This window comes from Haliotis rufescens, unplaced genomic scaffold (genome assembly GCF_023055435.1).
Source record: "Haliotis rufescens isolate VD_foot unplaced genomic scaffold, xgHalRufe1.0.p SCAF_1, whole genome shotgun sequence".
Lineage (NCBI taxonomy): Eukaryota > Metazoa > Mollusca > Gastropoda > Lepetellida > Haliotidae > Haliotis > Haliotis rufescens.
In genome coordinates, this window is record NW_025963779.1 from 6,428,329 (window position 1) to 6,455,869 (window position 27,541).

Sequence of the window (27,541 nt, forward strand, 5' to 3'; positions counted from 1 at the left end):
CAAGTAATTGCTGATACATGCTTCCTTTACCATTTTCAAATGGTTTAACAAACGCCACCATAATTGAATAAGAGGTTTGCAGAATAATATTGTAAGTGTAGTTTCATCCAACAATGTAATTCATTACACACAAAATGAATACCATAATATACATAAGATTCAGCACCGCCGAAAACCCTTAGCCGTATCACAAGACTTGTGGTTTGATGAGTTGATAGCACGGTTTTTCTCTATTTTCATCAAGCAAATGGGGATGCGGAAGCTTCTTTTTACGATAAAGGGCAAACGCGTAGTTAAAACCTATTCAAAGGTTTTGTCTCTTGAACAATCAATAATGGATGTGACCGGACACAACATTTGCCAGTACCACATATTTTTTTTATCGAAGTGAGGAGACTAAATAACCCCCTTTCCTCTACGGTTTTTTGTTTGTTGTTTAACGATGCACGCAGCAATATTCAAGCTATATGACGGCGGTCTGTAAATAATCGAGCCTGGACAAGACAATCCAGTGATTGACATCATGAGCATCGATCCACGCAATTGGAGTCGATGACATGCATCAACGAAGTCAGCGAGCCTGACCACCCGATCCCGTTAGTCGCCTCTTACGACAAACATAGTCACCTTTTACAGCAAGTATGGGTTGCTGAAGACCTTTTCTACCCCTGATCTTCACGGGTCTCCTCTATGGTAAGAACCTTAAGGTATTTCAAATATGTGAACAATTTTCACTGACTGGTAGATCGGCGATATAAAGGGACGCTGATAAATGCACGAACTGCTATGTTCAACTTGTGAACTCCACCAAAGAAGATCCGCATTAGAATAGGTATTCACCTACCCATGCTTGTCGAAAGAGGCGACTAACGGTCAGGCAGCTGATATTGTTGATGCATGTCATCGTATTCCAAGTGTGCAGATCGGTGCTCATGATCACTGGATAGTTGGGTCCAGACTGAATTATTTACAGACCGCATTCATACAATTAGAATATTGCTGAATATGACGTAAAACAAAAAAACAAAAACAAAACAAACTTTAAGCTTAGTGTTAATTCATTGTGTAATTTACATTTGCACGTTTTGCCTTACATTGTTTTGGCATAGATGATCAGTTTTAGAGCCGGTTCATTTATTTTCAGAATAGCAAGTGATTTTGACGTTTGTTACATATAACAGGAACATAATCAATTGTGTGCCTCCTCCAAGTGCTCGTCTTCAAGTACATCTGCATGACGTCCTGGGCCCACTTTCACAAAGCGGTCTTAGCGCTAAGCTAACTCCCACACTTCGGCTTACAATAGTCTAGCGCTAAGATTGCTTTGTGCAAGTGGGCCCTGGATATGGAACTAAGCTAGGGTATTAACCAGGCTGCCTGACTTAATCGGCATCATGTACATAGAGATAATCATGTTCTTTGAAATTATGAATCTATATTTGTCAAAATTGATGAACACTTTCCAAAGGATATGTGTCGTACCTTGTCGCACTGATACATAAAGTTCGCGACAGTACTTGAAACCCTAGTAATCACTTTTACTGTTTGACAGACAGTAACATGTTTCTCTGTGAATATAGATTCACGACTTTGTTTCGGAAACAAATAAAAGGTATTAATAAAATGTTCATCCGTGGCCTGATTATGTAAGGCTCGTCCATAAAGAGGTTTGATGAAATGATAAACAAGCATATCAAGATCACTTTAAATGTTATCCATGCGTTTCATCAATGACAATCTGTTCATGTGGTACCGCCTAATTGTAACGACATATGTGGACGTTCTTTTGAAAACCCGTCAAAGTGAGAACACTTCACCAAATAAACAAATTAATTCTTTTCAGAAATCTCATTAACGCGCATTTCCATGACTGCCATTTTTGTCTTGCAAAACAGTGTACTTATAGGCTCTTCGCTGGCATTTCAAAACATCTCAAAACGGAACTGATTCACAGAACAGCCAAAATGTTAACTTTGCCTGTACGCTTTATTAAAATCTAATTTGGTTCAAGATAAAATATTAAGTGCTCTAGCCGCCCTCTTGGGGTTGCAAATCCCTATCCTGATAAGGTAACGACAATAGCAAGAATGACTGACATTATTGTAGAGGAATGATGATGCGAGAACTAGGCATTTAGGATTAAAATTTGCACGATGATTTATTTGGACCAGGGCTCACTGCGCAACCGAATATGCCGCTGCATTTGAATTAGTTAATTCAAAGCAGTAATGAAAGTTAAAATGACGTCGCATTTGTATTCTAATTCTTCACCCATAATTCAATGTCACTTTCTTCGCGCACATGGCGAAGCTTAAGTGACTAAATGTTGACTTTCCTTGCCAAGGGATCCTTAACTAGCTAATGCTGTTACCCTGTATCGCCTTTCTGTTTGATCTTAGAATAAGAAATCCAGTATCAGTCCCACGGGGTACATTCGATGAAACCACTTGTCAGTATTTGTAAATGGAAAGAGTGGGTGTAATATAAATACTGTGAGTATGGGCATATATCATGGCAGGCAACGGTTATCGATTTTGCATTATCTTTTTTTAAAGACAGCCTTCATACATTGAGAATATTGCTGAGTACGGCATTAAACAACAAACAAAACGTATTACTAACATAACCAAAGTTCCATTGTTAGTTAAACTGCATCTCCAAATGTTTCTGAAACTACATCACACTACAGATGTGACTTTCTGGTGTACTTACTGGTTATGAGAAAGATGCATCTTCTTTTATTCCGGATTCACGAAATTGACTATTAAGGTCAGTTCATCGATTGTTCGTGTTCATAATGAAACAATTCAGCGAACTGTTAGCTTCATACTTTCAACCAGACAAACACGTCTCTCGTGAATACCGATGACAGTTGATAATAACTGAGAGAGAAGAAACAATTACATATAGTTGGCTGACCTAGCCCCTGACTTTATTTTACATTCCGACCAGTCCTGGCAAATGGATTCTTTTGCGGAAGTGGCTATCGTGAGTTGTCGTGCGTTCGCGAGACATGTGATTGATTACAGAGAATATGGTCAGCATATGAAGAGTATTCGTTCTACACTTAGTACCCCATTGTTCATTCCTCCACACTACGTAGTGTTGTGCAACCAGTTGACGTTTTAAGCATGTATAGATACTCAAATGCAACATTGATATTGATGCATTCACTGACTATATGATGTACACGTATCACTTCACAGAACTGTTGTTGTACTGGATCTCACGTGGTTGGTTCTGTTGCGTGCGTCCGTGCAGACACTGTAGGCACTGTCAACTTATTTAACGTTGCTCGCGACATCGAGTCGGCCCGGAAAGCTCCTCCATAACCCTTGGGGGTAACTTGTCATAATGTGGAGCTTGTATTGGTTACACTCACGGAAACAGGAACAATAAATCGAAAGCCGTTTACGAAGAACAACCAGTTTGTCAAGAGGAGGTCGACTGGTAACCCAATGTCATGATGTCATTTCAACAAGCGCATCTCAGTATAATGACATTTGTTACAATGTTGTCACAGATTTTCATGTATAACGTCACACGTTGGATGAGTTATGGCCCGACATAAATGTATGTAAATAATGCGTTGCTAGATTTCATCAAGGCACCTGGGGTTGGCCTGCTGAGTAATTGATAATGTTTCTGGTTCCCGTCATGTACACACGGTTATGCACCAAAGGTGTGACCGTGGCAATGACCACTCTACGGACCTCTGTACGGATCTCTATACGAACCACTAGACGGATCTCTGTACGGAGCACTGGATGGACCACTTGGCGGATCTCTGTACGGAGCACTAGACGGATCTCTGTACGGACGACTGGACGGACAACTTGGTGGATCTCTGTACGGAGCACTAGACGGATCTCTGTACGGACCACTGGATGGACCACTAGGCGGATCTCTGTACGAACCAGTAGACGGATCTCTGTACTGACCACTTGGCGGATCTCTGTACGGACCACTGGACGGACCACTTGGTGGATCTCTGTACGGAGCACTGATTGGACCACTAGGCGGATCTCTGTGCGGAGCACTGGATGGACCACTAGGCGGATCTCTGTAAGAACCAGTAGACGGATCTCTGTACTGACCATTGGACGCACCACTTGGCGGATCTCGGTACGGAGCACTTGACGGATCTCTCTACGGAGCACTGGATGGACCACTAGGCGGATCTCTGTAAGAACCAGTAGACGGATCTCTGTACGGACCACTGGACGGACCACTTGGCGGATCTCTGTACGGAGCACTGGATGGACCACTAGGCGGATCTCTGTAAGAAGCAGTAGACGGATCTCTGTACTGACCATTGGACGCACCACTTGGCGGATCTCGGTACGGAGCACTTGACGGATCTCTGTACGGACGACTGGACGGACAGCTTGGTGGATCTCTGTAAGGACCATTTGATCGACCATTAGGCGGATCTCTGTACGAATCAGTAGACGGATCTCTGTACTGACCACTGGACGGACCACTTGGCGGATCTATGTACGGACCACTGCACTTAATATCATCGTAAAATACAAACTTCTTATAAACTTCTTATAAAAATTATTTCCCATGCCCGCATTTTCCACAGATTCTTGGGAAATGGTTAACATTATATTGATGTTTATCGATTCCGTCATTAACAGGACCTACAAATTGTGCCAAGCAGCATCACCCCATCTGTAATCTGGGTCAAACCGTGCTCTTTATGTGCCTGTATGGCCATTTGGTGGAAATAAAATCTCTACAAATTCCTTTTCCGGCGTGGAGAATTTGACTTTAGTGATAAGATGCAACATTGACGTGCTCACATCAAAGCAAATGAGTGTATTAAATAAGCATCTTCCCGAAGAGCACTGCTTATCATGCGATGTATGTGGTCGATATAACCTTCTCATTAAGGAAACACTAAACAAGCTTTAATGCATTTAACTGCCTTCTGAATTATGTTACTGATAGTATCTGTTTTGAATATATATAAGGCTGCGCTTAATCATCTCAATGTCAGAAACTAATCTATGTGTGGTGATGAGGTTTAAATGGATCCGAGTATTGAGTTGACTTAATGCACAGCTTTTATGTTTTATGTGTCAATTACATAATCTGTATTGAACTCCTTCAATCGTAATTCTGCCAAGCCCCTACAGAATTCAAGGTCTAGTCTATCAGTGGACTCTTCTTACCAGAAATAAACACTTTCGTTGAGTGCTTGATCATTTTATATCTAGAATTGCGCGCGCGCGCGCGTGTGTGTGTGTGTGTGCGTGCGTGTGCGTGCGTGTGTGTATGATTGTTGTCTTGTACTGATGTTGTGTCTTATGTCGTATGTCGGTTTTACGCAATTTAACATGGAAACCCCCTTAGACACACCACTGACTCCGAGCCGACCAGTCCTTGTTTAATGTCGAGTTCCAGGCAGGGTCACAACAAGTTCCATCGTTTATCACTTTTTGGTATGACGCGACCAGGGTATCGAATCCGAATCCGTTTTCCGGATAGACGCTCTATCAACTACACAACGGAGGCGGGCCTCACTTTATATAGACAATTGGAGCGTTCATCTAAACGGTGAAGTGTAAGAAAAAAGGTGATGGGTCAAGTATATGGATGGATAAATCAATAAATACACGATGACTGTGTTTATTAAGTAAACATTATCAAGCATTAATTTAATTGATTTTGTTAGATTCACGTCGTGGTTGAAATAGGATGTGCCAGATAAATGTAGGATTCCGGATCCCTTGAATTGCCATTTAACAACAGTTAAGGTTTTGAGTAGCCTTTGTATTCAAGTTGGCTCCTGATTTAAGTAATAATAAAACATCGTACAATTTTGGACTACATTTATTGGATTGAGTGCGTCAGTTATATCACGGCGTGTCAGCTTAATTTGGGAGGAAAACCCATTTGATGAAGGCCTTATACGTTCACCGCTTTGAAGAAGCCCGATTGTAATACGAATGTAATTGTAACCAATGAAGAAAATGTTATTTTTATATGAAGACTGCTATCAGAAGCCCACGTACATGGAAAAAGAGAAACTCTCTTAAAGTGTGTATCAACATATCGGCTGTCAAGGCAGCCCTAGTGATGGATTAAGCTATTTAAGTTACATGTCACTTTTGTAGTGAGGGTAGAAATTACAATTACTTGCATATTGAATAACTGTCAGCTTTAGTGAATGAAAGTAGTTTGTTTCACTAGAGCGGAGAAAGATCAGCTTTGAAAGTAATTGAATCTAGCAGGTGTGAAATTGTCGTTTAGAATAATATTTTGGTGGTCTGTTCAGACACGATGTTATCAGGGCATGAGCCGAAGCAAAGAACATTCATTATACATTGTGCTGGGTCGCCCTCGGGTGTGAGTGCCAGATAATGTTGCCATGACCAGTTGTTGGAAGGAGCCGCGAAAAAGAACGAAGAGTTGTCAAGAGTAGCAGAAATGTAGGTGTCAAGGAGACACTAAATGTGCACCACAATTGGGATGAGGATTAACAACTGGGATTAGCATATTTCATTGAAGGCAATTGAATAAATCTAGATATATATGTCATGGCCACATGGCAAGAAGCCTGTTGAATCTTCATTCTGACAAAAGGTTGTCATTGACAGGTCGCCATATCAGTGTCAACGACAGAGAGATAGGAACTTGGATAGTGTTTGAGATAGAATGCAGGCTTGGATGGTGGAGTGTCGATGATAGAGAGTAGGAACTTGGATAGTGTTAGAGATAGAATGCAGGCTTGGATGGGAAAGTGTAAACCATAGACAGTAGGAACTTGGATAGTGTTAGAGATAGAATGCAGGCTTTGATGATGGAGTGTCGATGATAGAGAGTAGGAACTTGGATAGTGTTAAAGATAGAATGCAGAATAGAATGGTGTTGGGAGAGGGGGGGGGGGGGGGGGGGGGGGTGACAAAACATTTTTTCCAGAACGTCCAGTTTGTTGTCCAGAGTATTTGTGTCTAAACTAGTGTATAAGTGCATGTAGTCATCTACAATATAGTGTTAGAGATAGAATGCAGGCTTTGATGATGGAGTGTCGATGATAGAGAGTGGGAACTTGGATAGTGTTAGAGATAGAATGCAGGCTTGGATGGTGGAGTGTCGATGATAGACAGTAGGAACTTGGATAGTGTTAGAGATAGAATGCAGGCTTTGATGATGGAGCGTCGATGATAGACAGTAGGAACATGGATAGTGTTAGAGATAGAATGCAGGCTTCGATGGTGGAGTGTCGATGATAGAGAGTAGGAACATGGATAGTGTTAGAGATAGAATGCAGGCTTTGATGATGGAGTGTCGATGATAGACAGTAGGAACATGGATAGTGTTAGAGATAGAATGCAGGCTTCGATGGTGGAGTGTCGATGATAGAGAGTAGGAACCTGGTTGCTTCTTCTTGTTTAATACACAATTTGCCACAAGAGTGAGTGAGTGAGTTTGCTTTTACGCCGCTTTTAGCAATATTCCAGCAATACCACGGCGGGGGACACCAGAAATGGGCTTCACACATTGTACCCATGTCGGGAATCGAACCCGGGTCTTCGGCGTGACGAGCGAACCACTAGGCTACCCGACCGCCCCATTTGCCACAAGGGGAGTCTGACTGGAACTAGTGTTTCTCCTCAAAAACAATGTTCCGCTCTTCTAAACGTATCCAGCCCTGATGACACATCCCATTCTCAGAACTCATACATATGAAGATTGAGGATTTTTTACACATTTCATAAAAACAGAAAATAGACGTTGCGGTATAGCAATAGCATATTATATGAGCAACCCAGTTGAACCCAAACAGTCTCAGACGTCCAAAACCCAATTTATTGGACAACCTAAGCCTAGGTATTTCAAGCATGAGATGTTTTGTCTTAATAATAAATATGTAATAGTTATGAAATGCATTGGCAGCTGTGACATAGAGCCACTTTGTGACCGACTGTTCAGACACACTGTAACCAATGATAAACATCACACGATATGAACCACAGTCAAAACACTAGGGGAGGACTGTGTCAATAATATCTCTGTTCACTTTAATATTCAAGCAAGGTTATTGCTCTGTCTTATGAAGACCCATATAATTTTTACTCCGACCACCTGCAGACGTACGCACTTAATATCTTCATGCTATAAATCCGATTGTGTTTATCAACTGAAAATGATATTTCTTTTTGTAAATGAATCAACGCACAACTGAGACGGTAATTGCTGTATATGGAATACTGAAGGGGTGGTGGGGGGAGAGGTGGGGGATGTGTGGGGGCACAAAACATTTTTTCCAGAACGTCCAGTTTGTTGTCCAGAGTACATGTTTACATGTTTATTTGTGTCTAAACTGGTGTATAAGTGCATGTAGTCATCTACAATATAGGACCTTGCATCAGTCAGGGTATCATTTTGCATGTCATTTGATCGTTGATGTTCTTTATCTATAATGCATCCTAAAATGTGAGACACTCTGATGTACGATGTGAATGATCGACTCCTTTCGAAGGGTATCTATGATAAATTTGAATTATAATATTATATTAAACTCAAATCACGTTTTAATTGAGACCCTTATATACATAGCAATGTCACAATTTACCCGTTGGTCTATTCTACCATAATGACTAATAAAGAAACGGTCTGCATCTCGGTAATTAACACAAATCCAGTTCCAAATACGACAACAGATTCACATGAAAACCGCCATAAAACAAGGTGCATATACTGTAATCTTTCAACTGTAAGATATTATTCATTTGCTGGAGAGTTGGTATTGATTGCCAAGATTAATATAATAATTCTGTTCATGACTTCACCGTACGGACGAACCGGTGTTGTCGAGTGTGTACCCTGGCAAGCGTATATCCATCTTAATACAGCTCTGAAAGCACATCTGGAAGTTGAAAGATAAAGGTCATGAAATTAACGGAAATTGAAAAAGATATTTCAAGATTCATACATTTGCTAGTACGACCGTCCCAATGGCAGGCCAACAGTCATAATGGGACAGACGTGGCATATCCACAAATATATTACACTTTCTCGTTTACCCCAACGCACCTACTGTTTTTAAAAAGTGGGATTGCCTCCGTAATGTATCGGATAGACCGTCGGCCCAGTTCTAAATCAATGTGCTCTGCCTGCGTGTTCTATTCAAGTTAAACAGCGACATGAAAACTGATAATGGACTCGCATAAAAAAGTCATTAACAATCTCAGACGCGACCTTAAACCCCATTTCACCTCAGCACACCAATTTTATTTACTGTGCATTTGTTGCTGAGTATATACGACACCGAATTTCATTTGCTATGTGAAATTTACAGCAGTTTTAGGAATATCTTGTTACTTTTCGTGAGTATTTGGTAATACAAAACTTTACATAAACATAACTTTGAAGTATAAAAAGACAAACCTTATTAAGCCTTCTTGAAGACAGGTCGTTCATAACTCAAAGATGTAATCAGAAGAGCAATCTTATATGACGGAATTTAATGACTATCCAATCGGAATCTTAAATTGTCAACTTATTTAGAGTGAACGTCCTTTTTATTGAATGTTATTGACAGATGCAACTGAAATATATTCAGAAGAGTTAGAAAGTTATTTAGAAGTTCATACAAATTCACTGAAATACGAATAACAGTATAAATCCTCAAGTGGAATTTACACGTAGAGTTAATCCATCAGACTTGATATCAATCGTACACGTCAATCCAAGCTTGACCAGGGTTTTTATAAAGTGGTAATAACGTCAAAACATTCAGCACTCCGAAAAAGTAGGCACTCGTTTATATTTTCCCGTTTTGAGAAGACGTCCCCTCAGGTTTAAACTGTTTCTGAAAGTCGACAAACTTCTAGGTTGGGCTGAAGAAGTGCAGCTCACTTGATAATGTTAACACATTAAAATATCAACAAAGACACTAAAATGAATTACCTGTCAACAATGACGTTCAAATATTTTTTAAAACCCATTCAAGAAAATGGAGCGGCCCTTACAACGTTAGGTACACACCCCTCTTATGATGTCATAATGTCGTACAGACAAGTAATATAAACATTGTGACGAGAAAGACATGGCGTCGCAGTGTGCCATATTTACTTAATTTGGAGATATAAATCGTTGTTCTTCGAGCTTTCCATCAAAGACATATTGCCACACTATCAATACTCTGGAGACCTCGACACATTATCCAGCAACGTTTCTAAAGTCAGCATTTGAAATTTTCTATCGCTTGACACTGCGAAAGAAGTGTTTCTTTTCCTTCTCGCTGATGCGGCGATCAGCAACATCATGATCTAACGTAGATGGCGGACCAATCAGAATGCAGATTTCTGATTATACATTGTCACTATAATAAATCATTTACACAAAGTTTATATTTCCCAAGGCTTGAAACGTGTAAATATGTTTAACGAATATCAGCCTAGCAGTTTCAGTAGAGGTGTTTATCAAAGTAAAATATGCACTCTGAAAGTACGGGTGATGTCAATCTGCAAAGGTCAAACCAAGGTCAAAACATTTATATCACAAAAAAGAAACGTCTTTCTTTGCATCTATGCAAATGGTTGCTTCTTTGGTCCAGAGAAAACGTGTACAGAGGACAATGGACCAGTAAGCCGTGACATAAGTTCATTTGACTTTCAGCCAAGTGAGCCAAGAATGAAAGCATGTTACCTGTGTCCCTCAATCTATAGCAGGATAAATTCAGATATCTAATAACAGATGTGTCATTTATGTTTGTGGTATTAATTAAATGTTCCCTTTCTCGTTCCAGGCCATTATATTCAACGTGAAAAAAGGACCATTTGTAGAAGACTTTTACCAGTGTGTCACGTTCGGATCGTACGCTGGAGAGTGGCAGAGCCAACTGTACACAGTCGCCTCCCTACTGCTCATGTTTGTCATTCCACTTGTTACCATAGGAACGGCTTATGGATTAATTTTCTGCACTATATCAAGAAAGTCAAAAGAATTCACAGGTGCGTATAAAGTGGTTTTATTTGGAATAGCTAACATGAAATTAAGTTACATTATTCAAAAGTTAACATTAGTTATTACTACATGTATTAACTAAAATAACTGAATTCGTTTCTTCACCAAATATTGGGTGTGTTTGTACAACGATCAATTTGGATAGATCTCTTTTTGTTCAGTCGCGCCAGTGCAGTTTAATAGCTGCGGGTTTGTAGTCTGCAAATTCAGCTGTCGGAATCAGCCAAGCTATGCTTCCGCTATAATCTATAATTAAGCGTACCTTATTATTTCTTCAAAGCCGAGAAGAATGTAACGATGCTGATGTAGCCAATTCACTCTAAACTCGAATTATCGAATCCAATGGAATCTGTTATTTTGTACAGTGTTCATCACACAACGGATTGAAACGTTTATCTAATTATCACGTCTCATACGGTCAAAATATGACGTGGCGAAATTATTCCGGAACCGGAACCCATTACTCTAGGACCCCAGCCTTCTAGGCGATTACTTGCTCCCATATAAAAGGAGACATAATACTCGATACTCATTTGAAAATCTATACAGGTCACGGCACGGTCACGGATTTCACTGTATATCGTAGCTGATGGATATGCAACTTGATGTTTTAATAGAGTATGTGTGTGTTTGTTTTTATATGCCTCACTTGGCAATATTCCACCCTAATAATAATCGAGTCTGCACAAGACAAACCAGTGACTGATATTATGAGCAAAGGCCAACACAGTCGCGGTTTGTCTCCAAACCTGACAACACGATCTATTAAGTCGGCGAGAACGACAGGAAAATGTACACGTACAAAAATATTGATCCTGAATCCCCACTGTGGTTTTATAGTTTTATGACAGTTCTCGATTCTAATAGAATTATATTGCAAGGTCAATGTAGCATTTTTAATGGGTGCATAGGAGACATGTGATATGGACACGACTGACTGACCTAGTGTAGCACCAGTGTTATCAATAAGAACACAATGGTGTATGAGAAATAGGATATTCTCGAGCCTCACGTATCATTGCTTGTTGAAACAAGATATTAGATTGAATTGCAATAAATAGATATGTTTCAAAATATGAAACCGTCTAAGAGATGGGTTACGATATTCTGTGGTAACAGCTTTTGAAGCTCTTTTCAGAAACATTACTCAAATCGTCGGAAACGATTTATTCTTATAAGGAGTTGGATATAACCCCAAAGTTAAAACGTTGGCTCGTCGGAGACCCTGATTTGATGCAAGTCCACAGGTACAATGCTTCAAGGTCTTTTATGATGTTCCCACAATTGCAGGAATATTGCTAAACATTGTCTCACTTCCTTACAACTCACACTTGTTGCTAACAGGTAATAAATATATGCTTGCAGAGATGCCAGAGAACACTAATGGTATCGAACTGCTGATACATTGCAAATATATGTACCTATTCAAGTGTTACACCAGAAACTTAAGACCCGCATTAGAATAGGTCTTCAGTAACCCATGCTTGCCGTCAAAGGCGACTAACGGGATCGCGTGGATCGATGCTCATGGTGTAAATCACTGGATTGTCTGGTCCAGACTCGATTATTTGCAGACCGCCGTCATATAGCTGGAATATTGCGGAGTACGGCGTTAAGCAACAAACAAACAATACAACCCGTTCCATGATCATTCGAAACATCTGCTGAACGCATGGGTGATTGTACAACCCAGTTTATCCTGAGCATGCGTTTAAGAATCCCTATCAACTTGTAATGATTCCCAGCGGTAGCACCTGACACAAAGATATTTTCAAAATGCCAATAATGTCTGCTGTCCTATCTACGTCATACATATACGAACAGCGAAATAACACTGTACTGATCAAAAATATGTCGCACCTGTTCTCAAGTTCGAAGGAAAATAAATGAATAGTTCGCCTTCAATAATAACACGCGTGATTCCAACCAGCACAAGAGATCCTAGTTTTTGGTTATCTGTATTTTGAACCAGCTGACAAAATAAGAAACAAAAAAGAACATCTAATACTTCCATCTTGATTAGCTTCGTGTTATGTCGTAAAGAAAAATAACTTTCGATCAGAATTTTGATGAAAGGCACATTTTCTAATCTTCTAATTAGAGTTGAGTTTGAATCGCTCTCGTTTAAATGAACAGCAATTCCAGGAATAGGCGTTTTCATCAGGCTCTGAAAAGCATAATTACGCATGCGAAACAAAAACGTTATTTTACATAGCTAACTCTCAGATTAATGCACCGTCTTCCCCTTCTTTATTACAACATGATTACAGAGGCGCGTTATATCGGAATTTCACCAAAACAGGCAACTGAAGATTATCTTATATACACGTTGTATTCTGTGGATTAGGTAACCTGGTGATTATAGTTAGTCAGTACAGCGGTTTGAACACTTTTCAATTCATATCACGGCGTGTCAGCTTGATTTGAGTGCAAAGCCTGAAGTGATGCAGGTCAGACTTTTACCACTTTTGTGAAACTCTCTACCGCAGGTACAGTTCTGTCACAAAAAGAAAGATAATCAGGACGAACCGCGATTCGAACCCACTATCATTGGTTTCTAACACGAATCTGCGCAGCGAATTCCGACCCATCAGATGATTGGGCCACCGTCGCCCATAGTGTTAGAGGCCTTGAGCGTCATGTTGTAGGTTCAATCCGTGACATCGGTACAAGTTATGGAATTCTTTCTGTGTCCCCTTTGTTGTCTCAGTCCCGTTTAACCCACCCGTCACGGTTTAAATATATCAGTATATAGTTAGAGAACTGAAATACCAACAGCACAGCACCTTAGCTATGCTTTCACTGCGCAGAGTTAAAAGTGACTGGGTTTACATCGGTAACACCAATGACTATAATTACCATAAAGCCATGTAATATTCATATTACTTCGCCGTGTACGATAAAAGGAGTTAATTTAGGATCTGTAATGTACAATGCCATTTCAACTCTGAGCTGTACCTTCGATGAAATATGTCCCTCAGGTTAGTCTTCAAAGCATACACGGCAATTGATTTCAAATGTCATGTAAATCTTGTGAATTTGCCTCCTTATAAAGCAATAGAATCATTTTCTGACAACCCTACGGCGGAATGTAGGTACCTAATTACCCTTTTTCATTAGACAACAATGGTTGAAAACCTTTCGTGACTGACTTGAATCAGTCTTTTTATCCTTGCTAATCATCTCAGATAGAGGTAATACATTTTCAGAAAGTCCATCTTTCTGTGCTAGTGATCATTACTCAGTATCAGGATCTTTTGTTAACTCGATTCCTTATCACATTATAACTTTATAACAGCAGTTATGTTTATCCAGTAAACTGGTAGGGTACTTCCGTTTGATGGGTGCGTTACATGGGAGACAAAGACAACCATATTGCTATCTGTTTCGCCCTAATGGCCATTTTTCTATTAGTTTTTTTTTCCAAAAGAACCTACGAAGATACGTATTACGAGTAACTTTATTGTTTGTATTAATAACAATATATCTCAATCTAAATGTCAATCAAAGAAGTGAACCCTCATATATTGTTCCTTATTGCCTGATGTGATGAGGAACTGTGTAGAGTGTTTTCTTGCGCTGACATTGTCCATCAGGTAATGTGAAGGCAAATTTTGAATTCATCATCAAGAAAACATTCTTTCAACTGACTGATTACGCCCACGCTGATTTTGGTTCAATTCCTGAAGACCTAAGACTCTCATGTCCGTTTTAATATGCACCATTAGGCACACCTGTAGGTAGTGAGAGAGATGGAGCCGGTGGTCTGACCATTCTCTCGTCTATCTCAGCGCTGTGCAATGAATGACTTGGTTAATCGTAATAGTTTGGAAATGCTTGGCAGAACTAAAGGATAACGCGTTAAAGTAGGATGCGTTTTTGTTGTAGTGTAATCTTAATCATCGTGTTTTCTTCATGTGTTCCATAAAACAGATTTGCTGTTATTTGTCGACAAATAAGGATCAACTTCAGGTTTACACGGTTTGATTGGATGGGATTTTGCGCCCCAGGTGATACATCAAAAACATTAGACTCTCAACTTCAGAGACAGTTTCCCAGATTGCATATTCCAGAAGCATAGCAGGGTTTATCAATTTTACTAATCCCAAGATCAAAAACACATCCATATAATGGTATCTCTATTAATTATATTTTTCTAAATCCTCTTTGATGCTGTCCGAGTCAACAGTGAAACACAGTCCAATTTGGATCATATTTCCTTTCACCACTGTTTCCATTTAGCGGTATAATGTAAGGATAAGAAGGTATTGTATTGCCTGTTGTACCATTCACATAGTCAATGAAATCTCATTCTGGAATGATGTTGAAGACGAGGTCATCACTCTTGACCGGACCAGTTATTATCGTGACACGGGGAATGCAATTGACGTCAAGTATACCATATGGCAACAACACGAACTGCCCAACAGCACTTTTCCATTTTCATTTTAAAAGCGTTTTGGATAAAACTATGGTGTTTCAACTGTAATCTTATGATCGATCTACCACACCCAATACATTTATGAAGCCCTAAGTGTCCCTCGTCGCGATGATATATTCTAAAAGCAACGTATGACACTGTACACTTATTGTTGTCCTCGAGTTTGATGCAAACAACGACGTAACGAAATGTCAAGTTCAAAATAAAGTTAGAAGCAACTACCGTCTGAAACTTTCAAGTTGATCATTAAAAGGAAATGGTTATGGATACAAAACCCTGTGATTAGCAACATCGTTCTACGTAGGCGCTCGGCTAGCGGGACTCTATCGTACAGTGTTGAAAGGTAATACCGTGAAATTCAAAAAGCAGCCGAAAAAAAAAGAGACGCCTGCGAGTCCATGTGCAGCTGTCAGGAACTGACGAGGAAGCTATATACTTGTGACGGGTAAAATACTGGACAAACAATTATGACTTTCGACCGTGGGCAGATTACACGTAGGTTTCCAGTGCCTTGTACTTTTTGTAATACCCATTGGACATTCGGGTTGGAACAGAACTCCAGCAACCACTGTTTATCGTAAATACTAGTATACAACGTCAATGCAATAAGTCTTGATTATCCGCCGAAGCAGATTCTATTTGGCGTAAAGGGCAAAATAGCTGTGAAAATGATATCAATGGACTACTGAAAATTAGTCATGACACCACTCAAAATGGTAGGCAAATCCCACCCTACACCGGTAGCATCCGCTGTTCAATTTGCATAAAAAATAAGTATTCTTTCGATATATTGCCTGACGCCGGACAGCAGTGTTACTGCCATGCAGGTGATCAAGTGATCGACGGACCGACCAGAAGAGCCTGTGACACGATAGTGCATTTGATGATTCTGTTGAAACTAATGAAAGCGATATGTTAAATTAGAATATCGTCTGCTGTGTATGAACAAGTGCAGAGATTCTGCTGCTTATAATAAAAGAAAAATGTTTGAGAAATATATTCGTTTTGCAAAACAGTGGGGGCAGTTTTAATGTTTCTGCCCAAACATATATTTTGTAGTTGACTCAGCATAGATAAATGCTGCTGAGTTTATTATGAAACTCTGCGATTTCAGTACACCAGCAGAAACATCGCCCCAGTCCAAGTAGATAACAAACGTCAATGCAGGCCAATAACCAGTCGAAATGGATCGGGTGGGTATGGTCGGTTACTTTGGTGATTATGTTTCATCATTCACAGACGGAGTCTGATTAAGACTTGATTTAAAAAAGAAAGAAAGAAACGGAAAACAATTCTTGTCGTTAAAGACGACAAGTACGTGGACTGTGCACAGAAAAGACAGACATTAAATACTCGCTGGAGCTGACACTTGCTGCTCGCAAATACACTTAACAATAACTCTCGCGGAAATGCGCACGAATATTCAGTCATGTTAGATAAACCGGATCGAAGCCAGACAAGGCAAATCCTAACCCCTTTGTCAGAACAGATCTTGATTACACTTCATAAAAATGTGTCATTTTACTGACTTTGCGTCAGTTGTTCGGGCTAAACATTTATCTTGCCCTAGTTATATGCATGTTGCCGTAATATTGCACATATATCTGGGGCACAAATCAAGCTTCACATTCTCTTTATGACTTTCATAATCAACTCAGCCCCAAGCGTCAGCTTAGTGACCAAAGTTATCCTATTACAGATAAAACTATCGAAAATCAACTTAAGAAGATAAGCAGATTTCTTAACCTGTTATTTTTATGTAGTTAATGTTTTGTCAAATACTATGCGATTAGTTGTGCGATTGATTTATTGATAAAACCAAAGTTTTTTTCAGAAAAAAATAGTTGTTAGCTTTTCTGTGTTGAGAGAAAAATATATAATGAAACTGTTAGCACTTTCGGCCGTTAGACAAAGCATATATTGAGTGTTTGTCGCTGAGGAAAGTTGACCCAAGTGCGAGTCACACTGCCGGAAACAAGTACAGTCATGTAGACTAGTGGTATTTTGGTAAGCACTATTTGGTAATTATTTATAACCACTTGCTTATGATATATTCGAAAGCGTACAACGGTCTCTACTTTTATCGGAGGTTTCTTACGAATATGGAAATGGTTTTGTCACTTTTATTTTCTACTGCCGCGAATGGCTGCAACATTGCTGATTCGACAGTAAAAAGCCACATTTATCCCCTCATTCACTAGTGTCAAATCTGAAGGGTGTCAAACGCGCGTGTGTGTAAGACTACGCCTCTAAACGTTACTGCTTTAGTGATAGCAACAGATGTGGTAAACTGAAAGTGATATGTTAAAACAATTAACGATATACTGGTATTTAATCTCAGAATGATTAAAACACCACAGGTGCTCGAGAAGCATCGGGTTATCTCCTATGCTACTGAGGTGTCCTGCCATGTATGAAGGTCGCGACTTGTACTTGTGAGGTATCCCGCCATGTATGAAGGTCGCGACTTGTACTTGTGAGGTATCCCGCCATGTATGAAGGTCGCGACTTGTACTTGTGAGGTATCCCATCATGCAAGAAGGCCACGTCTTGTGCTTGTGAGGTATCCCATCATGCAAGAAGGCCACGTCTTGTGCTTGTGAGGTATCCCATCATGCAAGAAGGTCGCGACTTGTGCTTGTGAGGTATCCCATCATGCAAGAAGGTCGCGACTTGTACTTGTGAGGTATCCCATCATGCAAGAAGGTCGCGACTTGTGCTTGTGAGGTATCCCATCATGCAAGAAGGTCGCGACTTGTGCTTGTGAGGTATCCCATCATGCAAGAAGGCCACGTCTTGTGCTTGTGAGGTATCCCATCATGCAAGAAGGTCGCGACTTGTACTTGTGAGGTATCCCATCATGCAAGAAGGCCACGTCTTGTGCTTGTGAGGTATCCCATCATGCAAGAAGGTCGCGACTTGTACTTGTGAGGTATCAAATCATGCAAGGCCACGTCTTGTGCTTGTGAGGTATCCCATCATGCAAGAAGGCCACGTCTTGTGCTTGTGAGGTATCCCATCATGCAAGAAGGTCGCGACTTGTGCTTGTGAGGTATCCCATCATGCAAGAAGGTCGCGACTTGTACTTGTGAGGTATCCCATCATGCAAGAAGGTCGCGACTTGTGCTTGTGAGGTATCCCATCATGCAAGAAGGTCGCGACTTGTGCTTGTGAGGTATCCCATCATGCAAGAAGGCCACGTCTTGTGCTTGTGAGGTATCCCATCATGCAAGAAGGTCGCGACTTGTACTTGTGAGGTATCCCATCATGCAAGAAGGCCACGCCTTGTGCTTGTGAGGTATCCCATCATGCAAGAAGGTCGCGACTTGTACTTGTGAGGTATCCCATCATGCAAGAAGGTCGCGACTTGTACTTGTGAGGTATCCCATCATGCAAGAAGGCCACGTCTTGTGCTTGTGAGGTATCCCATCATGCAAGAAGGTCGCGACTTGTGCTTGTGGGGTATCCCATCATGCAAGAAGGTCGCGACTTGTGCTTGTGAGGTATCCCATCATGCAAGAAGGTCGCGACTTGTGCTTGTGAGGTATCCCATCACGCAAGAAGGTCGCGACTTGTGATTGTGAGGTATCCCACCATGCAAGAAGGTCGCGACTTGTGATTGTGAGGTATCCCATCATGCAAGAATGTCACGTCTTGTGCTTGTGAGGTATCCCATCATGCAAGAAGGTCACGTCTTGTGCTTGTGAGGTATCCCATCATGCAAGAAGGTCGCGACTTGTACTTGTGAGGTATCCCATCATGCAAGAAGGTCGCGACATGTACTTGTGAGGTATCCCATCATGCAAGAAGGTCGCGACTTGTACTTGTGAGGTATCCCATCATGCAAGAAGGTCGCGACTTGTGCTTGTGAGGTATCCCATCATGCAAGAAGGCCACGTCTTGTGCTTGTGAGGTATCCCACCATGCAAGAAGGTCACGTCTTGAGCTTGTGAGGTATCCCATCATGCAAGAAGGTCGCGACTTGTGCTTGTGAGGTATCCCATCATGCAAGAATGTCACGTCTTGTGCTTGTGAGGTATCCCATCATGCAAGAATGTCACGTCTTGTGCTTGTGAGGTATCCCATCATGCAAGAAGGTCACGACTTGTGCTTGTGAGGTATCCTATCATGCAAGATCACATCCAGTGCTTGTGAGGTATCCCATCATGCAAGATCACATCCAGTGCTTGTGAGGTATCCCATCATGCAAGATCACATCCTGTGCTTGAGAGGTATCCCATCATGCAAGGTCACGTCAGGTACACCCCGCCATGCATGAAAGTCATGGATGTATCCCATCATGCATGCAAGTCACGTCTTGTGTTACGGATGTATGCCATTACGCATGTAGGTCACGTCCTGTGCCACTGATGCACCTAACCATATATGAAGCTTATATCCAGTCATGCGCATTGATCGTGATTAACCGTTGGCGCCAGATTAATTTGAGACGACCAAGAAATAGAATTGGCACCTATTAACCTAATCGTTAGGAATCCATGTACAGTTTGACCTGGAAGCAATTACAGTTATAACTCGTTGATCCGAAAACCCAGACAGCCGGACGATTAATGCCGATCACGTATATTTATCGTTACATGGAAAATACGTTTAACACATGCATTAATTTAGCTTGACTCACAACTATACTGACTCTATTAATGAGGCGTCACTGTGTTATAATATGAAAAGTGTTTGGATAATTCTTGCTTAATCAACTGAGGACATAAATATCTTTTTAATTCTCCAGGGGAAAGGTGCCGGAATTCGCTGTGCAGTGTTGTGTCCTTCAGGCATGCCAGAAACCTATGATCATGTGTTAAAATCCCAGATTCGCCCCGATTATATTTCTAGGTTGTACACCATAACCGTTCCCTTGGGTTTCAACAAAGTGGCAGACTGACACACCGTGATATTACGTAAATACGACAATCGTCATGTGACTGGAATACTGCTGACTGCGGCGTTAAACAACATACAAACAACTTGATTACTGTTCAAGACGGAGTGAAAGCCGACTCATTTGCTTAATAAACTTGTTTCGCGTTAAGAAGCCTATATACACGCACAGACATGCAAATGACATTCAGATGTCTGGCGACAGTTCCATTTCTTGTATTAATCTAGCACATCCTAACATTGGGGATAACATTGAGGATCAATCTCGCTTTATGCTTTCCCGTGCTCTGAATACAACAACTCCGGGCAAATATGCCTTCCGTGAATTCCTTCGCTGCTAGTTGATTGATATATATTCCAACAACGGCCAACCTACTCCTCGTAGTGTGGGGTATATAAGACATTATCTGAAACATCCCGAGGGATCTCGCTGTGTCTTGAACGCCCTCAGTGTGGTGTCTAATCTCAATTTGTTCATATCACTTAACTATGTCCTCGACCCGATTATTGATGTCAGAATGTTTGTGTGATGTCTGGTTTTACAATCCATGACGTACGCGAAGTGTCAATTGACCTTTGATTGAAATTTGAGAATTTACAGCAGCATGTGTCAATAGTTTTCATGTTCTCGACTGTAAATATTACACTTCGATTTTATCACTTTTCACTGTATTTCAGTGATCGTCAATCCTGGTTAGTTAGTATAAGCAGCATGACGCCATGAATTGACCCATTGAAATAGTAAAGAATGACGTCACCTTTCGTTCGAGACCCCACACATGTACTACACAATGTGTAGTGAGTAATCATGTAGTAGAAGAACTAACTTGAACCCAAGCTGCGTACCAATCATTATGTGGATACGAATAATGAATAGCCAGTCATGGCTGAGTATACCCTTGCGCCAACCCCAGCACGTGTACATGTATAAATGTATTAAGGATCGTTGAAGTCCACGAAGAATACCGGCTATCGCATTAAGGGAGTCCAACAAAACGTAACTCACCTCACCTCGATCGACATACGACCTGTGTTATAATGGCTTGCTGGGTTATATTTTAAAAGCTGTGCAATAGCGGTATATATTCATTGGAATGAAATGTTTTGTTTAGAAACGTTAGACGTCACAACACTGGATGTCCCATAAGTCATATTCAGAATGCTTGATTGACATTTTGCAGGCAAAATATTTTCACCTTGGAATATTTGCTCGCCTGTGCGTTTCACTTAATCATAATTGTCTCGAAATTTGGATGTTCTTTTTTGTGATATTCAATTTTGTTGGATATTTCGGGGGAATATCTGTTGTTAAATGACATTTATGTTGCGTTTTGAAGAAGACTGCTATTTTCGAAATACTCACCATCGATTTTATGGCGTTCAACTCCTACGTACGAAAATACAAGTTGGGTACACGCTCTATCGTCTTGGTACTTATTAGTGAGATTAAATTATCGGAGTTATTTCGGACCCACGCCCACAACACGATTAAATGGAAATAACATTTTCTGTTTGTGTCTAGTTTCTATTAGTGAGGGGAGTTCATAACATCTTTTGTAAAGATTTGTTTGTATAATTAATATGATATCGTGCTGGCCAATTGCTTCTTAACCCAAGTTTGCTTGATGGATACTTTAATGTGTTTACCTTCCCGATATCACAGCAACAGAAGAGATTAACACGGCATCAAAGAGCCTGACCAAATTGGCTATGCATAATTTATTCTTGGGATAACATGATCTAATGAATTTACCTCATAATGATTTCTTGTTCAGTTTTAGATGGGATATCGTGCCTCGCCAAGAGGCGTCGTTGTGCAGATCAATGGCAGACATACCAAGGCATCATGTGTATGTCGGGCTGCACCGGCAGCAAAGGTACATGTACAGTAGATGTAGAACCAGGCATGTACCCCGCAGTTGTCGTTCTTGATAACTACAGTTATCATTCTTGATCACCAGATCCGACAGCTTTCCAATTTAGACGATATGATTTTCAGTTCTAGTTTTTCTTATTTCGTTTTTGGTGTCATTATTCAGTTTGAGTTACTTCAAAGTCACCTATTTCGTTTTTTTGTAGACTATTTCTTCTTTTTACTGTTTCTGTGCTTGTTGTTGTGATAGGTTAGAGACTATTTGTGGGTAGCAAAGGTTGCATCTTTGTCTTGTTGTGTATGCTTTTTTGACAACACATCCAACAATTACTGTAAGTCTCTTGGGTTAGCGTCCAGCACATGACACCTCTCTTTTGTGATTTCTGCTGGACACAACATGCTTTGACTGTTCAAGCTGCTTCATGTGGTAGGTATTCATGCATATGTGAAGAAAAGAAGCCTTTTTCAATGTAACAAATATTTTTTTCTACCCTTACAATTTCATTCGGGGATGTGGAACTTCCTATCCTTATATTCAAGGCATGGCATGAATGATGATACATTCCATGTTTCTGCCCTCTAAATACCTACACCTTGGACAAAACGCCTCCGTAGTGTAGTGGATAGAGAGTCAACCCGGACACCTGAATATAGGTGGTTCTATCCCCTAGCCGCGTCATACCAAACGACTTTAAAATATGGTACTTGTTGTTACCCTTACTGGCACCCGGCAAAGGGTAAAACAAGGACTGACCGCCTCAGAGTCAGGTATCTCAGTGGACTGGTACAAGCAGCCACGCACACACGTGTATGACGTCACTATGAGGGTGACATATTCTTGAACGCAACGTTAAACCCCACTTAACCTCACCTTACCTCCTGATTGACATATTATGGAAGGTCATGCCCTAAACAACATGTGCATCTCTACTCTGACATGGGCATATGCATTTTCTACTTTCTGCTTGTTTGTTTGTTGATAACGCCACACTCAGCAATATTCCAGCTATATGACGGCGGTCTGTAAATAATCGAGTCTGGAACAGACAATCCAGTGACTGACAACATGAGCATCGTTCCACGCAATTGGGATACGATGACATGAGAAAACTGTTAATACGCGTGATACATTTTGCGAAAGAACTTAGTAGCCAGAAACGTGGATGGTTGGTTTGTTGTTTAACGCCGCACTCAGCAATATTCCAGCTATATGACGGCGCCCTGTAAATTACCGAGTCTGGACCAGACAATCTAGTGATTAATATCATGAGCATCGATCCACAAATTTGGGGTCGATGACATGCATCAACCAAGTCAGCGAGCCTGACCGCCTGACCACCCGTTATGTCGCCTCTTACGACAAGCATGGGTTGCTGAAGACCTTTTCCACCCCGGATCTTCACGAATCACAAACGTGGATGGAAGATTGTTCACATCCCATCCAGAGGCATTTAATAAACTGCTTTTGACGTAAGTCTAAATGTTACATCCAGCACGTCTCTCCGCAAATATCCGTAATTTACGTGATCGCTGTCATTGCAAAACATGTTTGAAAGAAATAATAAACTGCATTTATTATTTCTTGTTAAAATTATCCAATATGTCTCTGGAGAAATGCAACTGTAATCGTGAAATTTATTCCTAACAAAGCACTTCTCATCCCATTATTTCCCATGTGTATTATTCCCCGACTTTCTGTCGACTTGTAAAAAATGTATCTTTGGTTGATTTGTGGAAGAGCCCTGAAGTAAATGAAATTAGGAAAGAAGGTGGTCATGATGAAATGTCACTTATTTGCTGTTCCCCCACCACATTCTGTCACCAGGAGCTGGTTATGCATGCATAAATAATCCCACGTTGCTTAAAAGGGTAAGGATGTAACTGCTGGCAACGCAAATTATTTCAAGAGTTTGGTTACATAGTCTTCAAACTTCTCTGAATGCAGCGACGTGCCTATTAAGACGTCGGTACTGATTTACTCGTGTCGGATCAATGCTCTACAAACGGTATCGTTTCAAAAGCAATATTGCATTAAGATTAAAAGAGAAAAGTTGGGAAAGTTCTCATGTGGTTATGGAAGAGCTACTTAATTGGAATGCAAAAGGATGTTGTCAAGGGTCCAGTAGGAGGTTGCTGAACTGTCAAATCTGTAAAACAATTAATACCGCAGAACGAATCATTCCTATGAAAAAACTTGTGACTAGTGTTTATAACAGTGAAGAGGATTCACTACGCACGGAATGTCAATGCACGTTAGGGGTAAGTGAGTGAGTAAATATGGCTTTACGCCGCTTTTATCAACATTTCCGCAACATCACTGCACACCAGAAATTGCCTTCACACATTGTACCCATGAAGGAATCGAACCCGGCCCTTAGGCTTGACGAGCAAATGTTTTATCAACTAGGCTATCCTAACGCCCAGTGAACTTTAGGAAAGCTTTTCTAAACCTTCAATAGGATTCCAGAGTAGAATAGTCCATCGTTGAGCAAAGATCGCTTACTCACTCACTCACCTTTTCGCAAGATACTTCTTAGTTCGTTAGAGATGTGATTATGTCTGCTATGTCAACGCTCGGTGATGATGGTATTTCAACTGCTGTTGTTAATACTACCATTCATAGTTGACACTTGTCGAGCCATCAACGTTTCAAAAGATTTTGGTCAAATGTTTAAATAATATTTACTTTTGTGTATGTATCCCACCCGCTGCTTTACAAGTAGACCCAAGCTCCAACTTGCGAAGCAATTGACAATGTAATGATATTTATCATGAGTGTCGTTTAAACCGTATCGCAAACGGAAAATAATCCTAAACGTGTTTTCTAATAACCATAGTATCACATCAATCAATCAATCAAACAATGTTGTATCCTAAGTATTGTTTGCTGTGTAACCTCACTGACTCACTGGTCAGAGGGGTCACTTGAACATGAATATTGACAACCATACAATCTATTCCTACAAATGTAAACTACAAGGATAGCATCAGTGGTCCCTAATGCCACTATGCGGCAGTGAATCGCGTGCGTAACAGTGAAAGACTAGCACTGCCCCGTATTGTTGTTTTAACTATATCATCCAACAGTATGTCTCGTAATAAAAAATAACTGTCAAAAAAGGCATAACCACATTATGTGTATTAAGATATAACATCAACGTAATGGTCACAACTCATGAAACCATTCACGACGTTGATCAAGGCAGTTTACCCCAGGACATCACTCTTCTGCTCAGTCGATACCCTTGTCTAGAGGATTTGTTTTCGCTTGAATTGGTCCAAAGCTCTTCTGGCCTACTGAATTGACCATCGATGGACTGCCTAGACTACCCCCGGCTTTGAAAGACACATTCTCTTAAATGACACTGGATCATCATTCTTCAGGCCATCACTCACTGGTTCAAGTAAAATCAGTCACCGACAGATCAAAGGATCCCCAGGCGTAACTTACAATGATCAAAGTGGTATTTGTTCGTGAATGCAAAAGACGCCTCTTTAAAGGAGCAAATACATTCAATCAAGCAAGCCGTTACAATCAATTTAAGTCCTTAAAGCAACGTTTTCGAGTTGAAATTGTATTCCTGCATGAAACGTTATTGCAGCATATTTAGTTCACTTCTTTTCTTTTTTTTGTATTAAATGTTTAAATGTTTTTGCTTTAAGTCTTTTAAGCAACGATTAAGTTCCAATCAAATGAGCACGGAAAGATTTACACTTTCACTTTAAGATTAAGCGCCAACATTAATTAACTCTTTGGACTTTATGAGATGTGAAGGTAAAACATTCCCGGGCGTGATGGCAATTTTACAATGTGCATGTGAACTAGTTGATATTTACACATATAAGATGGTTTTTTTCTTATTTAAAGTATTAAGCCAGTTATATTCAAGCGTGAGTGAGTGAACTGTGTATTGACGCCGCTTTGAACAGTATTCCAGTTGATGTGAGAGGGAGGCCTGAAGTGATGCAGGTCGTAGACGTTTACTACTTTAGTGAAACCCGCGAGCACGGGTATGATGCTGCCAAACCCTTTTCAACTGTAAAATGGTTATCTGGAAATACGAATCAGATTCAATGACAGCGTTTATGTATTAGACCCTTATTAACACTATAATTTAGGACGGTAGAGAATTACGTTTTGTGTTAAAGCGTTTTTGGTTGACCCAATGATGATCTATTATGTACCTCAACAAGGTAGTCTATGATTAATAACGCCTTATTTTGTGGTTTCCTTCAACAATACCATCAAGGAGGGATATCGAGTACCTGAGTCAATTTTAAACTTAATGCTTACCCATCAATGATATTATATTTGCAGAGTCTATCACCTCATCGTTATCGAACGAGTTTTCACGAGGACCCGTGAGGAGTAATCTACTGCGCAAGGCAAAGCGGAAGTCCCTCCGGATGTCCATAGTGATAGTGTTAGCTTTTGTCGTCTGCTGGTCTCCTTATTACGTTCTCTTCATCTGTTCAACCTTCTTCTGGGAAGAATTTAACCCAAGGACAAACCTGTGGTTATTTTTCATCGGGATGACCAACTCGCTGCTCAATCCCATGATCTACGGAGCCTTCCAGCTATGCAAGGTGAACACAGCAAGGTTAGTTTGTAGAGAAGGCATTTGGAAGTTGAAAGGGCGAGTACTAACAAATTCCCCATTAGTAACCTTTAATCCATCATCAGTGTTACTACTCCTGGTGTACTTATCCCAGCTATCTTTATATTTATATATATATATATATATATATATATATATATATATATATATATATATATATATATATATATATATAATAATATATATATATATATATGCCTGATATGCGTTCTTTCGGTGTTCTACCTTTCTATTTAAAAAAACTATTCGACTCGTTCCGAAATAAGTTAACAAAATATCTAAAAAGATATTTCATCAATCCTTTTTTAATTCAATTTAAACAATGTTTAGTGTATCCAAAAATTAATCCTCCATTTATAGGGTCCGTGCAAAAATTAAAAACTAAAATCTAACAATCATTATCTAGTCATTCATGTGCTTTAAAACCTACAAACAATGACAATTCATCGCCGAACTTCTTCTCCGTGTCCTCACTTTGGAAAAAAACTTTAAAAGATTAATTGTCTGGGGCCTTACCCGATTAAAATGTTCATGTTCAATTTTAAAAATCAGGTCACGCGATACAGATGTCGGTGATTTCCTGTCACACTAAACGATTTTCTCCTTAATTTTATTTCCTAATAGCATTGTAGAAGAGATTATCATTACTTAAATTCTTTTATCCCTAACGCTATCGTTTGCTTCAAGGCATCACGCGGCGATCCGAATAGGCTGGCGATCATCTTG

The 27,541-nt window shown here is 40.3% G+C and overlaps 1 protein-coding gene across 3 annotated transcripts in view; it reads left to right on the top strand.

Annotated features, from left to right (window-relative positions):
- LOC124136696 (gonadotropin-releasing hormone receptor-like) overlaps window positions 1-27,541 on the top strand; it is a 92,839-nt gene that overhangs the window by 35,539 nt on the left and 29,759 nt on the right. The window contains exons 3-5 of one of the 3 annotated variants that reach the window (XM_046502693.2): window positions 10,766-10,970; window positions 22,099-22,200; window positions 26,515-26,783. In XM_046502693.2, the coding sequence (XP_046358649.1) occupies window positions 10,766-10,970; window positions 22,099-22,200; window positions 26,515-26,783 (576 nt within the window). Of the gene's footprint in view, window positions 1-10,765; window positions 10,971-22,098; window positions 22,201-26,514; window positions 26,798-27,541 lie in introns of all 3 variants that reach the window. The other 2 variants (XM_046502691.2, XM_046502692.2) reach the window with 2 other exon arrangements.